The sequence below is a fragment of the Myotis yumanensis genome, unplaced genomic scaffold, assembly GCF_028538775.1.
Source record: "Myotis yumanensis isolate MYYU_CA2020_CCGP unplaced genomic scaffold, mMyoYum1.0.hap1 SCAF_13, whole genome shotgun sequence".
Lineage (NCBI taxonomy): Eukaryota > Metazoa > Chordata > Mammalia > Chiroptera > Vespertilionidae > Myotis > Myotis yumanensis.
Window position 1 is genome coordinate 15,113,954 of NW_027223764.1, and position 16,215 is coordinate 15,130,168.

The 16,215-nt window shown below is 38.9% G+C and overlaps 1 protein-coding gene across 2 annotated transcripts in view; it reads right to left on the minus strand.

Moving 5' to 3' along the window:
• Positions 1 to 16,215, minus strand: part of SORCS3 (sortilin related VPS10 domain containing receptor 3) — a 518,681-nt gene that overhangs the window by 37,346 nt on the left and 465,120 nt on the right. For both annotated transcript variants that reach the window (XM_070432330.1, XM_070432331.1), the window contains exons 15-16: positions 10,243 to 10,360; positions 9,186 to 9,319 (exon numbers count right to left, since the gene is read on the minus strand). In XM_070432330.1, the coding sequence (XP_070288431.1) occupies positions 9,186 to 9,319; positions 10,243 to 10,360 (252 nt within the window). The remainder of the gene's footprint in view (positions 1 to 9,185; positions 9,320 to 10,242; positions 10,361 to 16,215) is intronic.

Below are 16,215 nucleotides of genomic sequence, written 5' to 3' on the forward strand. Positions count from 1 at the left end.
CCTCTCAAGCACATATATACATTTGCATTCAGATATATCCATTCAAAATGTTCCCAACTACATGTAACATAGGTTCCCTCTTGTCCTAAACAATAACAACAACAGAAAAACCATGTAGTCCTTTGTCATGTTTTCATAAAAGCCTAGTCATAACAAAACCAAGAAAGATCCCTGGCCAGTGTTGCTCAGTTGGTTGGGTGTCCTCCCACACACCTAAAGTTGCAGGTTTGATTCCAGGTCAGGGCACATGCCTGGGTTGTGGACCCCATCCCTGGTGCAGGACATGAGGGAAACAGCTGGTCGATGTATTGCTCTCATATCCATGTTTCTCTCTCTCTCTCTCTCTCTCTCTCTCTCTCTCTCTCTCCCTTCCTCTCTCAAAAAACAAACACACACACACACACACACCAAAAAAACAAACAAACAAACAAAGTCAAGTACAATTCCCTTCTCCTTTCCTTCCCATTTGAAAATGAGAAAGTAAATGGAGAGGAGGGCCCTATCTGAAATTTAAATGGTATTTCCTTACTTCTTAGAGTTTCATAAGCTCCCAGACAAGTAATTGTCAGGGTAGAAAAAGAACAACAAAGTGTTATTGCTTGCAACCAACCAGAGGTCTTTGAGGGTGACTCTATTTGGCAGGAAAATTCATGCTTCTGAGTTAAGCGTCCGAGGATTTCCTGAAACCCACACATTGATCAGAACAACCTGGACATTTGACTATTGATTCCCTGAGTGCTAATAAAACATAAAACAGCAAGAGAAATCATTCTCTCTGGACCCACTCCTCCTTTCTTCTTCTTCTTCCATATTCTTTGATCCAAGATTTAATTAAAATCCAATGAAATTATAGGCCAATTATCTATATGTGTAACTGGGATAGAAATGAAAGGGAGATAGGGATAAAAATTTAATTCCACATTCTTTATCACTCAATATGTGCCCTGTTCTCTGGAAGAAGTACAACAATCCCTCTCCTTAAGGGGTTTCCAGTCTTTTGAAGATAGGCATATAACATGCCTCAAATCCAATGAAAGAACAGAATAACAAGTATGAAGTAGAACACAGTGTAATACAGGATGAAGCAGTATAGTTAAGAAGTAACAACTGATTAATGACATTATATGAATTATCTCCCCAGTTTGACACCACCCTACCTTCTTACCACCTTCCTCCACAACAAACTCCATCTGACCCTCAAGCCACCTTTTCAACCCTCTTTGTCTTTGTGTGTATTATGCCCTGGTCTTGAAGTACTCTACCCTTTTCTGTGTTTGACACTTTCCTACAGATCCTTCCTCAATATCTATGGGAGATGAGACCATCCATGATTCCCATTCAAAATTTCTCTGGTCACAGCATGTTGGAAACATCGAGGCCATAAAAGAGCAGAGACCTCAGTTGGTTTTGTTTGCCAGTGTTGGTCTAAAATGGAACCTAGGACATTGAAACATCAAGCAGTTTCAGGAGCTGTTCGAATAATATTTACTGGTGAATGGATACTTCAGTTACATTGAAAAAGGATTGCACTAAATTATGCCATTGCATTTGCACTCTGCAGGGAGAGTGTGAACCCGCAGGTAATTTTCCAGTGTGTACCACAGAGAGCATCCCAAGTGCTCAACAGATGCCTGTGGCATGAGCATGAGCTAGAGTCCTTCTAAATCACAATGTGGAAAGATAGAACTCAAGACCAGCCTGGGAGGTGACTCAGAGGAACTCAGTGTTGCACCAGCTTATAATAGTTCCTGAGAGCCAGCTTAAAATTTCAGGACTTTTCCAAGCTATTTAATGGCTAGTAATCAGTCATTATTAAAAATTAAATAGTAAAAAATTTATTTAAATGTTATATTTAAAAAGCAATAATAAAAATAATAATAAATTTTTCATTATCTCACTGCATTTTATTATTATTATATAATATATAGCATATAAAATGTTATTATATATTAATTATGCTCTTGAAGTTATTTACATCTGAGTATTTATAGACTAGAAATACTATGTAATGCTACACATCTCTCCCAAAGTCTGCAGTCACTGACATCATGTTGGTGACTTGAAACTGGCCATGGTGGGAATATTTACTACAATCAGCAAAGGCTACTAATCAGGGATTCTTTATTTATTTGTTCCCTAAGATCTGGTGGTTAAATATTTACCAGCATACACTGGACGTCTGATTTCTAAGCATTGTTTATCTATAGAAACATTTAGATTGCCGTGTGTTTGCATCCCTTCTAGAAAATTCCACCATTGCTTTATGAGGCTAATCTGTTGAATGTCCTGCTAACCTTAAGAAGTTTAGTAATTTTGGAAGAAAGGGTGCTCTCCTAAGCAGCTTTGGGAGGGAGAGAAATGCCCTAATGCTCTTTGCTGAAGGCGACCATCTTTAGTAATTCATTCAGCTCTGTGACCTGTTAGCCATGGAGTAATTAAAAAGAGGGCATCAGGCATGCTACTTTACCCCAATGAGAAAAAGAACCTCATTAATATTTAATAACATTAATGGAAACATCACTGCCTGCCCCCAAACTGTGGACTTCTTCATTAACTTCTGCTAAATGTATATTAAAATCTCTCATACTGCCCCACCTCCATCCCAGCTCTGGAGTTCACATAATTTAGACAAACAAGCAGTTTCAGGGGCTGTTCCAGCTTCCTGGGGAAAAGATGTTTTTCTGTTGAATTGTGAAGTCTGGAGTGAATGTGCTGGAAAGTTTGATTTGCCTCAGGGAAGTATGCTGCCACAGCTTCTGCAAACACACAAGCAGCTTCCTTCAAGAAATATCACCTCTGTGTCTTTCTTTAGAGGGTTTAGAACTTCTTTAAAAGTTTAAGTGGGAAGGTGTCCATTTCTAGGAACCTGTATGTCCAAATCTCATCCCAAGATCCAGGGAGGAGCCTTAGACAATCTAAAGAAGAAATGACAGCTTCAGAAACCAAAAGGCCTCTGCATGTCAGAACAGGAAGGGACACTTGTATTCCCTGGGTCCAATCCCCTCTGTTGGTAGATTAGGAAGGAGGAGTAAAGAGAGGAGAAATGACTTGTTAGAGATTGTACATAACTTACAATGGCAGATGGAGATGCTAATCGACTTTTGACCCCTGGTTCAGCATTAGTACAATCCTAAGGGGCACCCATTGCATCATCAGTAGAGGGTTCCTTGGTTCTCAGGAATGACATAGTCAGACTCTTGGAGCCAGCCAAGAAGTCATCTGCTGGCCCCAGCTCAGGGCTGTGCTACTCTCACCATGCACAGCCCTTCCTAGCCTCACAGACCCCCAGGTTATCAATTCTCCCATTTGGCACTTGAGATTCCAAGATCAGTGTCCCACAGGTGCTTCTGTCTTATTTTAGGAGACAGCACAGCATGTGGGTTTGGGATCAAGCAGAGAGAGGTTTTCTGGAAGGCGCAGAGTGAACAGTCAACAAACAGAAATAACCTCAACAAAAACAATGGGATAATAACATCATTATCATTTAGCTAAGGCATGAGCCTAAATACAGCCATAAAGATAATTACATGCAGATCAGTTCAGAAACTGCTGGAAAAAACCAACAATCATGCCTCACATATTTCTGCTAATTCAACCCCATGCTCTCATCTGCCCTTCTTCCTCTAGTCATCAGGAACACACGCATATACCTGATTTCCCTAAAGTGCTGCCCATTTTTCTTGTACTTTCTCAGCAGGAAGTCTACACAGCCCCATCATCACCTCCTGCAGGAAACCTTCCATCATTATTCCAGTGCTCAGTGAACTCTCTATTCTGACCTATTCTAACACTTTCTGCGATAATGGAACTGCTTTATATCTATGGTAGCCATGGCCACATGTTACAATGGAGCACTTGAAATATGGCTAGTGCAAGTGGAGAACTGAATGTTTACTTTAACTTTAATATGAATAACCACATGTGACTAGTGGCTATTCTATTGGGCAACACTGATCTGTGCCAGCACCTAACTATGCTGTTTATTATTTACTGTTATGCCTTCTTTGAGTTCAACAATTCTGGTTTATACATTTTTTTTTTTTACTTTTCAATAATGTCTTATCTATAGAAAAATATGCTTGATTATACTCCCTATGCAGAACACTAAAGGTTGAAAGGATTTCAGACATATCTGATTTATATGCTGACACACCTCAAATCTCTTCTGCTCTATCTTCTATATTAGCATTTGATAAACTAGCTCTGTGGATCTGGAACCTACTGAACAGGATAGACATTAAAACATGCTAAGACTTAGGACTCTGGAATCATAACATTATTATTTTAGTAAGTTACTTAACCTCTCTGTGTCTCCATTTCTTCATCAATAAAATACCTGTAATAGCCAACTCTCATTCCAGCAGTTGGGTGAGATCAACATAATCTACCTAAAGAACTTGGTACATAGTAGGTACCAAGAGTTATTGCTGAGTAAACAGCTGGCTGAGTGAGTAGGAAAAATGACCTCCTAGGTGGAAGAACCTCCAGACCAACTGGTTTCTCATTGAACAAGAGTATCTGGGTCTCCCAGAAGGCAATTCATCCCTAGGAGTTGGCCTTTTATGTTACTTTTCTGACTACTTGCTGGTCTCTGACAAATTTCAGTCTTAGGATTTGTTCCTGGCCCCTCACCAGTGCCAGGGTGGAAGTGGCTCTCTATGGTAAACATGAGGCTGGGAGATTTACAAGGCTATTAAATAGAAACATTATTATTCATGCAAAATTCATACACGAATAAAACATGCTCTGGATGGAGGCTGAAAGTCAATGGTAGCCCACAAATAAACACTTCTGAGACCCTTTAAAACCTTCTCTCTTTGAGCAGAGGAGGGATACAGGTGGATAATGCCCTGCCTCTGTGAATTTAGGCTGCACTCTTTAACTTTTCTACCAAAACCAAGATATCTGATCATCCTGCCCAGTCTCCACCCCCAGACCCTATCTGATTAAAGTAGGTTATACCCTCTCCCTGCTCTCTCTGAGACCTGAAAGTTGCTTGAACCAATTGAATGGCTAAGACCTGATTTGGCTCAGGGAAACAACCAGGTGGAATATGCATGATTGTTGCTTATACTGAGCTAGGAGTTTCAGATTCCTTAGTTAATAAAACTTCCTGGTAGGAAGGACCATTGAGAACGTGACAAGGCTATGAAACTGTTGCTATAAATAACTTTCCAGCATGAACATAAAAAAACTATATTTGATAGAAAAACTATATTTTTACTGATATCTATGTTTATTGAAGTTGACTTAAAAACAAAAAGACAATTTTAAACACTCAATCCCATTGTCCAAGAAATCACTATAAAAACCAGCAATTTCAAAAATCAAACTGTCTATTCTATACTAAAAAACAGTACAGAAATACTTTTTAGGCTATGCAATTCTTTTGCTATTTTTCTCAGATTCTGACCAGTCACTTGTCATCCAGTCTTGTGCGTCTGCTTCTCCTAACTCACACTGGTTCTTCTATCTTGTTTTTAACATGAGGTATGATTGGCTATAGAAAGACAAACATAGAATACCTTACCTATCCCCCACCCCCAAATTCTATAAAGTCTTCTTGAATGCCATAAACCTATTACAATTCTAGTACCAGTGATCAAATATACTTCATTCATAACTGTTTTAGAGTTAATGGAACATTCTATGTTGAACTTCATCAACAGCAGTTAACCTAGGTCATTTGAAGATGAGTTTTAATTTTAGAATAATTAAACTTGGGGATCCTATTTATTCTGAAACAAGAAATCAATCTAAAATAAGTCAGACTTGCTAGATTTCTTGAGAAATAGCATGATGTAGAAGAGAGAGCATGGGATTTAGTTAGGCTTGCATTTGAACCCAGCTCTTTATCTCCTAGTTACAAGAGCTTGGTCAAGTAACTTACATTCCAGATATTCATTTTCTTCATAAAATGTCATAGTAATGCTGCTGACATTACAGGGTGTTGGATCCAAGCGGCCCCTCTACCAATGAAAACATGAGAATCACAGAACACCTTGTAAGGACACCCCTACCCCTGGCCACCTGCTACTTTACTTACAGGTGCATTCTGGGAATAGTTCCAAAGAAGGGTTTAAAACTATTTCAAGCTATGCCACCAATATTGGAATAAATGGATAACACTCAAAGGTACAAATTTGAAGATAGTTATTATTTGAATGTATAAGCTCTGGTTTACTTGTTAAAAATACTATGGGACCACTTAACCCTGGGGTACAATATTCACAATGGCAGCAGCAACAGATACCATATGGACGCCTACACCATTAGGATAAATGTCTTTTCCACATTAATGATGTATATTAATTCATTTATTTCTCCCTAGGATCCAATGATATCCATGTTCTGTACTTGTACTTTACAGCTGAGGAGGTGAAATCAAAGAGATTAAGATATTTTTTTCCTAAGGTCAAAAACTATAAATATCAGAGTTGTGATTTTTTTTCAGAATAGTAAATGTTAATGGGATTGCTGAAGGGAAAAATATTTATGTTACAATTCTTATTCTTTCTCAATTGTGAGTTTTGCCAACGATGGGTGAGGGACTAATGCAGCTCATAGACACAGGCGAAAATGGAGAAGGACATATGTAAAGACAGTGAGGCTGCATAGAGTGAGCGTGCAGAAGGACATAAAGAAGCCTGATACTCATATTCTGAATATTTAGGTTGACATCAATATGTCATGTGCAATAATTCTGAGTGACTTACTGTATACATTGCTATGACTATTTTTGCTGAATTGTAATTAATAATTGAAAATCATTCTTCCCAAGTGTGAAAATATATTTTGTTTCCAAAGGATCAAAATTTCCACAGATAAAACATTGTCATTCAAATTTAAATTCCATTTAGCACAACCCACTTGAGTTATTCTCACTAGAGTCAAGCTTTCTTTTTCTCCTATTTATTAAATGTATTGGGGTGACATTGGTTAATCAAATTATGTTGGTTTCAGGTGTGTAAATCTATAACACATCATGTATATATTGTATCGTGTGTTCACCATCCCAAGCCAAGTCTCCTTCCATCACTATTTATTCCCCTTTAAGCTTTCTAATGCATAAGTTGAGGAATGAAGAGAAGGTAGGAAGCAGTCAAAGTCATCTGTCTGGCTTACAGTTTACCAGTTACAGCCATAGTTACACCTGAAAACAACTATGGCTTCCAGTACAAATTACTGTTAAGAAACAGGTTGGATAAAATAGGATGAAATAGGGATGAAGTTGCTGGCTGTGCTGGGGCAGCCATTCTGTGCCCAATTGAACTTATGTCTGTTATTTAACACCAGAAAAGCTCCACTGCAATTGTCATTGTCTTGCCCCTTCCATGTATATAGGCTCAGACCTGAGCTCTTAGCTTTGTCTTTTAATATGGGATGGCTTAAGAAAACATCTAAACTGAACTTTAGCTTTTGACTGTAATGTGAAGGAAGAATTCATCCAGCTGGGATCAGAGTAATACTCGCCCATTCCCAGAAATGGGAAGATTTGACTCTCCTAAAATGAACAACATTCAGAAACATGGTCCTATTATTTATTGCTTATATCACCTAGGCACTGAGGGTGCAACAATGAAGAAAATCTAAAACTCCTACACTCATGGCACTTACATTCTACTGGGGAAGATAGGCAATAATAAAGCCATCACAGAGCATGGTCACTCCAAATGGCAATTAATACTAAGAAGACAATAATCATGCTGGTGTTCTAGAGCAGTGATGGCGAACCTTTTGAGCTTGGCGTGTCAGCATTTTGAAAAACCCTAACTTAACTCTGGTGCTGTGTCACATATAGAATTTTTTTGATATTTGCAACCATAGTAAAACAAAGACTTATATTTTTGATATTTATTTTATATATTTAAATGCCATTTAACAAAGAAAAATCAACCAAAATATGAGTCCACGTGTCACCTCAGACACGCGTGTCATAGGTTCGCCATCACTGTTCTAGACAGTGCCCAGGTGTAGGTAAGATCACATGGCTTCAGAAGGCATTTCTGAGGATATGATAATTTTACTGAGACATGAGTGACCCAAAGATGCCAACCATGTTGAAATTTGGAAGAAATCCTTGCACGTGCTATTTTTTTCTGGTAGAAATAAGCCTGGATTGATTCAGGTACAATAGATAGTAGTGTGACTACAAAACAGTAAACAAGGGAAGAATAGTAAAAAATTAAGGCACAATGATAATAGCAGGCCAAATTACATACAATGAAGCAAGCCAAGGAAAAACATTGGATTATATTTTAAGGGTGAAAGGAAGCTGTTCTCAGCACAGGAGTGATAAGACCTGATTTTGGTTTTAAAAGTATAATATGGTTGCTGCGAGGAGGATAGAGTTTAGGGTGCATGGGTGAAACTAGAGAAGGAATTAGTAGACTGTTTGAAGAATTCACTCAGCAGAAGACATGGGGTAAAGGTGCTTTGAGTTAGAAGGTATTTTGGAAGTAGAGGCTTGCAAGGACTTGCAGATGTTTGGACAAGAGAAAGGGGAAAAATCAAGCTCTCCTGGGATTTTGACTTAATTAACTGAATGAATGTCTGTGTGTTTTATTGAGGCTGGAAAAACTGGATTGGGGTGGAGATTCAAGATGAATTGAAAAACTTCTCCCAACAGTGATAGTTCAGGAAGAGTTCTGCTTTGGCCACAAATAAATAGAAGGGGAGATGGATGTTGAGCAGATGGATGAACACAAATGCCTCCATGCTAGAGGCGAAGGAGGCCAGAGCTGAAGGTACATACTTGGAAATTTGTGAGTCTAATAGGTTAGGTTTCACAGTGTCCTTTGTGGTTGTCAGTGGAGGGAGGAAAGACAGAAATGATGATGAGAGTTCAAATGGAAGAGTGCAATTTGAGCAAACTTGTCTGAAGGTTACTGTCCAAGGCGGTAGCTCTCTGCACTCTGTCAGTGCCCAGCCCAGCCTCTCTGGTAATTTCCAATGCAGCTACTCCCTGAAGATGAGAAGTCCCCTTGGACACTCTTCTCTGTGAAAACGCCTCCTTGTGTCCCTCTTCCAGGGATGCAAACTTCCCATCTGGCCCAGGAACTGGGGTAGGTGGGCTTACAGGCCTGTAGTTCCTCCCCTAACTCATCTTCCTCCTCTCCCCCCATGTAATTACAATGCAAGTAAACATCTTGTTGAAAATGGCATTGAGAGGCCAAGGGACTCACCACTCAAAGTCCCAGTCAGCACAGACACAGGGTTCTGAGACCACAGTCCCCGAGGAGTCTCGGCCCAGGGCACACTGAGCTCCTGGCTTGCGTTTCTTGAATATTTTCCTTTCTCCCATGACACAAGGTTCCCCCTTAGAAAGAAAGTCCACAGTGAGAAAGGCAGAAACACACAAAAAAAGATGAAGTAAAACAGCTTCTCAACAGGAAGCATTAGGCTTTTCATTCTCTTTTCGGCTCATTCCCCAGTAACAGTTTGGGAGTTTCAGGGATAAAAGGGCTGCTCTTTTACTATCATACAGAAGGAAAACTATGCAAGGCTGGCCTATCACTATCCCTCCTCCCAACTTGGCCAGTGATGTTTACTCCATCCTGTTTCTCCTCCATCTCCATAGGGAATTCCAAGACTCCCACCATCCTCACAGACACCCCAATTGCCCAAATGGTTTCAGCAGAAACTCTAGTGGAAAGGATTCCACTTCTGGCATATTTTTCATATCATCTTCAGAGTAAAACTAAAGATCCCTCTTTATGATAAACAACCCTGCCCAAGTCTTTATTCCTAGCCAAGGGCAAAAAAGAACAGGAGAAGTTAGTGCAAATTACAAGGATCCAACAGTTCCCAAGAACACAGATGCCTCATTATGCTGTGTATCAATAAACATCTGCTATTGGCAGAGACTCTCACTCCCACCCCTCACCCTTTCTTAGTGGTCCTGTTCCTGATGCTCTTGGGCCCTTACTCCAAGCTAGCCTGAGAAATGCTCCTCCCCCCAATGGGGAGGGATAATGATTGAACCTATGGAGGGTCAGTCTCCTACCTGTCTGAGCTTATTTCTCGATGGGTAGAGCTAAAAACCCAGGTTATCACTGCTCCCCATCACAGTGATCCCAGGGTGCAAAATTGTCCCCAATACCATCTAACTCTACTGAACCTGGATATATGGGCTTCACCCCTTCCCCTAAATCCACCGTTATCCTCAGAGGCCCCACTTCAATAGAAAGGGCCAGATAGGAATAACAGGGCTCTTAGTAGCTCTTCTTCCTTGCGGTGTACCTGATTGAGCAGGTGCCAGGTCTGATAGTCTTCCTTGGTGCAGCGCCGGCTGAAGATAGATTTGTAGTCCACTTTCACCAACTGCCACTCAGAGCGAAGGCTGAAGTGGCCAAAAACTCTGTGTTTAGGGGAGGGATGGGAAAGACAAGCAGAGAAAGCCTTGAAGTCAGTCACAAATACACAAAGACTGGGGGGGATAGAAGACTGAATTGCAGCCTGGCCTTCACTGGTTCTTTCAAAATATGTTCTTTGAAGGCCATCAAGTAGAGGTCTACTGTATACACAACACCAGTGAAATGCATTCACAGTGGGTTTAAAAAACCAATCATTTTTTTATTTTATTTTATTTTTTTTTATTTTATTTTTTATTTTTTTATTATTATTTTTTTTAATATTTTTTTTATTTTTCGCTTAAAGTATTACAAAGGGTATTACATAAGTATCCTTTTCCCCCCACCCCTTGACAAACCCCTACCCTCCCTTACCCCCCAGTGTCTTATGTCCATTAGTTATGCTTATATGCATGCATACAAGTCCTTCGGTTGATCTCTTACTCCCCTCCCTCCTGCCCCCCAACTCTCTCTGGCCTTCCCACTGCAGTTTGACATTGAAAAAGTAATATCTATGCTTTATAGTAAAGAATTAAAATATAGAAAAGTACAGAGAAGGAAAAATTCAAAGTCCAAAATTCTCCACCAAGATAGAATTGTTGGTCATATTTTGACATTCAGCCTTGTATGTCTTTAATTCCAAGCAATGGTATTTTCTTTACTGATGTCCACTGACAAGAACTGTTTCCTCATCTGTAAAGTAGATTGTGTCTGTGTATGTTGGAGTGGGAGGTGGGTTAGCTAATCAAAAGTATGACCTTGCCAATTCCAAAATTTCAACTGAGTATAAGGATATTTATTTGAAATTCCCATTGCTTAATTTATATGAATACCATCCTCCTCCTCCCTTCCTTGAAAATTCACAGGAGTCTCATAAAAGAAACTCATATTTATGTATAGTAAAATAGCATACCATATGAGTAGATAATCCATACTGACCTTTTCAAAGCTCAGCAGTTGATAGCCCTATAAATATGAATAATCAATCGTTTCTAGAAAAAATATAGATTGATCATCCATACTCCACTCAGGTGGTATATCTTGTAATTACAATGCAAGACATCCATCACAGTGATGTAAAGGGGAGACCAATATGCCAGGAACTTAAATCAACTGAAATCTTTCAAGGAATTGGATGACTTCCATTTCATTAAGACTTACTCATGCTCCCAGCCCTGGATTTGTATCTCCCCAAGTTCCGGTATTCTGATAGTGACACTGAGAGACTAACTCTCCTCAAGGGACATGTCCTTCTGCCCCCTGAAACACAAGGATGCTTTGGGAGGGATAGGAGCTGATTAAGATTGTAAAGTAGAGAAAGAAATAGAATTGCTGTTTAGATCAAACAACTTAAAATACACTTTAAGAAATGACTTATAGTGATCTAATGGTTCAATATTAAATAAAAGTTTTAGAGCTTTGTCTAAAAGAAAATTAAACAGACTTTGAAGGGAGACTGAGGGTCTCTCCTTTAGTAAAACTATATGGTCTTTGTATGAGTCTTAGCTCAGCCCTGGGAAGTGGAAGCCATGGGGCTAAATATCCTGGGTTGTGTGGCCCATATTTTGTGGAGCAGAGTGGACTTAATTTAAGTATCTTCCCTGGTTCTCTCAGTTCTCTTAGATTCTTGTTATATTTAGTGGTCTTCTAATAATACAATACATCCATGTCAAGTCTCAACTAAGGTATTTTCACCTTATTAACTCTCACTCATTTCATGGAGAGATCATGAGTCAGTCCGTCTTAAATTTTAACAAAACAGTTAACTCATCAAAAGTGTATACTTATTTGAAGTGAGGAGAGTTAAGCTGAAAGCTCATTGGGGAAAAGAAAAAAACAGAACACCAAGAGTGGGAGGAGACTTTGATGAATGTCTCTTCCCACTCTATCCAGTCTATCTATTCCTGCCATATTCAAACGCCACCTCCCCTGTAAGTCATCCCTGATTGGAGGACTCTGAGTAGCAGGTTATCAGTGATGCTAAACTAAACATTCTGCCTACTCCAAATAGTTTACAGTTACTTCATGGATCATAAACTACATCATGTCAGATTAATTCCAGTCTTTTCTATGAAAGGATTTCTAGACAGACAGAAGAGGGAAATATGGGGCATATGATTTACCTATCAGCAAGGCACCTGCCATGGTCTGCCACAGCACTCGTGAAAAAAAAGATGAAAAAATATGAGCCAGGTGCTAGTAAAATTATGTGGCTGAACAGAACCTAATTAAGGCATTAAAATCAACCAGGAAGGAGGGTGTGAGTAGTCAGCTGCAAGGTTCTGCTGTCTGCTCTTGCTTGTTCTTCATTTTTATTAATGACTTGAAGACATGAAAATAATGGTCATCATTGGAAATCACATTTTCTGATGACACAAAGCTGGAAGAAACAGTCAATACACTTGATGGCAGAATCAGGACCCAAAAAGGTCTTGACAGAATGAGAGACAGGCTGAATTTAACAGCATGTGACACAACAGGATGAAATGTCAAGTTTTCCCTTTGTCAACTACATAAGCATTATATAGATGAAATGGGGCTCAGTGAAACTCAGCTTAAATAATAATAGTATGATAATAATAACAACAACAATAATAATGAAAGCTTAAGAGTTTTCATGTATAATGGGATTAATATAGTACACACTTCAGAGAGACCGAAATATTTAAGGTGATCTGAGAATGCATTAATTAATACAAAGTTATGTATATTATCTAGAGCAAAAGTGGAAATATCCTGGTCGATGCTACATTACACTAGATCACAGAGAAAATTTGTAGTTAGTTTTGGATGTCATCATTCAAGAATGATATAAACTATGTACCTCAATGTGCAGTACACGTATAAGCTTCGGTGGTAATAGTGGAATTTGAATCTCTTGAAATATTAAGTAAAATATGTGTTCATTGGCATATGTGTTTATATGTAGAGAAAGTACATATATTTTATCAGATTTTCAAAGGAGTTCACAGTTCCCAATGTTTAAGAACCACTGAAAAGGAGAGTGATCAAGATTGTGTACTGAAATGAATAGGGGCTCCCTAAGAGATCTGACCTGTAACCTTGAATGAGACCTTATTGGAAAAAGGTCTTTGATTTACAAGTTAAAGATCTCCAGTTGAACGTATCCTGGATTATCAGGATTAGCCTGAAGTCCAATATGACCCAGCAACCCCTCTTCTGGGTATCTAACCAAAAAACTTGAAAACATTTATTTGTAAATATATATATATATATATATATCTTTATGTTCATTGCAGCATTATGCACTGTGGCTGAGACATGAAAACAAAGTGTCCCTCAACAACTAATTGGATAAAGAAGACGAGGTACATATATAATATGCAATACTACTCAGTATGAGAAAAGATGAAATACTGTCATTTGTAACAACCTAGATGGATCTTGAGAATATCATGCTGAGCAAAATAAGTCAGATTGGAAAAAGTCAAGGACCATATGATTTCACTCACATATAAAACTGAAAGCAATAAATGAACAAACAAAACTCATAGACATGAATAACAGTATCATGATTACCAGAGGGAAAGAGAAGTAGGAAAGAATCAGTAAAGGGCAAAGGGGATCAAATATATGGTGAAGGAAGTAAAACTGACATTGAATAGTGAGCACACAGCATGATATACAGATGATATGTTATAGATTTTATACTTGAAACCTTATACTCTCATAATCTTATTAGCCAATGTCACCCCAATACATTTTATTAAAAATAAAAAAAAAATACAAAGAAGAGATACATGGAGAGAGGAAAAGGCCATGTTCAGACAAAGGCAAATATTAGATTTCTGAGATCACAAGTCAAGAAACAGCTGGAGCCATCAGAAAATGGAATAGCATAGAACAAATGATCCCTAGTACACTAGCATGAGTGCAGTCCTGCTGCCAATATAACCTTGGGCTCTGGCCTCCGGAATTGTGAGAGAATACATTGCCATTCTTTTATCCACACAATTTATGGAAATTTGTTACAGAAACCTCAAGAAATTAATACCAATGGCTATATAATTTGAGGCCACTTTTCATCTATGAATCTATTATCTATCTATCTATCTATCTATCTATCTATCTATCTATCAAGAAGTCATGTAAAAGCTATGGCTGGTTTACCTGGAAATAACTTAGGAAGGGGCAGGAGAGATAAGTCCAATAAGTAGCCATTCTAGGGAGATCTCTTGAGTATTAAAAAATAACAAAACATGAAAAGGTAAAAGTTTAAAAAATATGAGAGGTCTTTCTAATAGATAAAGTTAGTCCACAGAGGAAAGGAATGCTCAAGCATTAGTAAGCTTAGAACTTCAAGTTCAGGCTTAACCACCTCCCAGGGCTCTTGTTGCAGAGAATATACTAGTAAGCATCATTCAGGCACATAGCCTAATTGACCCTGAGCCTCTAAGGATGTTCATGATCTGTTTATGATCTCAGAGTGCTCATTTCAGGACTGAACACACAAATCGGTCCCCAGTCAGGACTTGTGGACTAATTCAGGTTCTTCTCTTCTGTAATCTTGGCAGGTGCATTATTTTCATCTATGTTTCTTTGGCTTCTATCCCAGATTTTCTTACATTGTGCATCCCAGGTCCTTCCCCAAACTATAAATTGATACACTAATATTTTCACTTAGGAGTGTGCTAATCTCCTTGCCATGTGGTCTCTGCAACATGCCAGATGCAAAATGTTAAACATTTCATGTTAGGTCTATCAGTTTAGTTCATTTTCTCATTGGACTCAACTAAGATCAGTGGGATAAAAACCCTTAGCAACTTTCAGACATTAATGTACTTCCCCTATTTCCATCCATTATGAGTTCTAGGAAGAAAAGGTTTATTATGGGGCCCCTCCAGTAGAGTGTAAGTGACTCTGACACAAAGTCTCTCTTTTGCATAGATCTGGCTTCCCTAACTCTGCTCAATCCTGCCTCTATCCATTTCTCTCCTGATTAGAGGTCATGGAAACTGAGAAAATGACAGAAACATAGCAAACTAAGGAGGAGATAAAATAAGGACTAATTTAAAGTCAACCATTTCTCATTCCTTTTCATAACTACCCTTAGAATAAAAGTTAAAATTCATGCTAGTCTGTGGAAGTGAGCACTCGGCAAAGAAATTAGGGTGACACCCTAACCAGTTTGGCTCAGTGGATAGAGTGTCGGCCTGTGGACTCAAGGGTCCCAGGTTCGATTCCGGTCAAGGGTATGTACCTTGGTTGCGGGCACATTCCCAGTAGGGGGTATGCAGGAGGCAGCTGATGGATATTTCTCTTTAATCGATGTTTCTAACTCTCTCTCCCTCTCCCTTCCTCTCTGTAAAAAACCAATAAAATGTATTTTTTTTTAAAAAAGAAATTAGGGTCACCATCATAGGAACCTTTGTCTATCATTTTGGGGTGATAAACATTGACAAGGTCCACTTAATTCTAGATTAGAAAAAGAGAAATCCCAGACATTTTCTAATTAAAAATAAGGAAAATAAATGTCCCATATAAAAGTTTCTCATCCTATGAAAACATTCTTCTAAAGTTAGTGGAACTCACCCCACTTGTAATACCTTTGGGGGGATGACTCATACATCAACTGAATATGAAAACCCAGGAAATGGGCAGGGCAGAGGAACCAAAGACATGGGAAATCTCTAATAGGATAATGTGATTCCCAAGTTAGGTGCTATTTCTTTCAGAAAGTCTTCTGTGACTGTTCTGACAACACTGAGCTCTAATTCATCAGAAGCGCAAATGCTCCTGGTATCTCTAGCCCAGAGGTTCCCCACTGTCTGCATGAGAGTCACCTAGAACAGTGGTCAACAAACTGTGGCTCGAGAGCCACGTGCGGCTCTTTGGCCCCTTG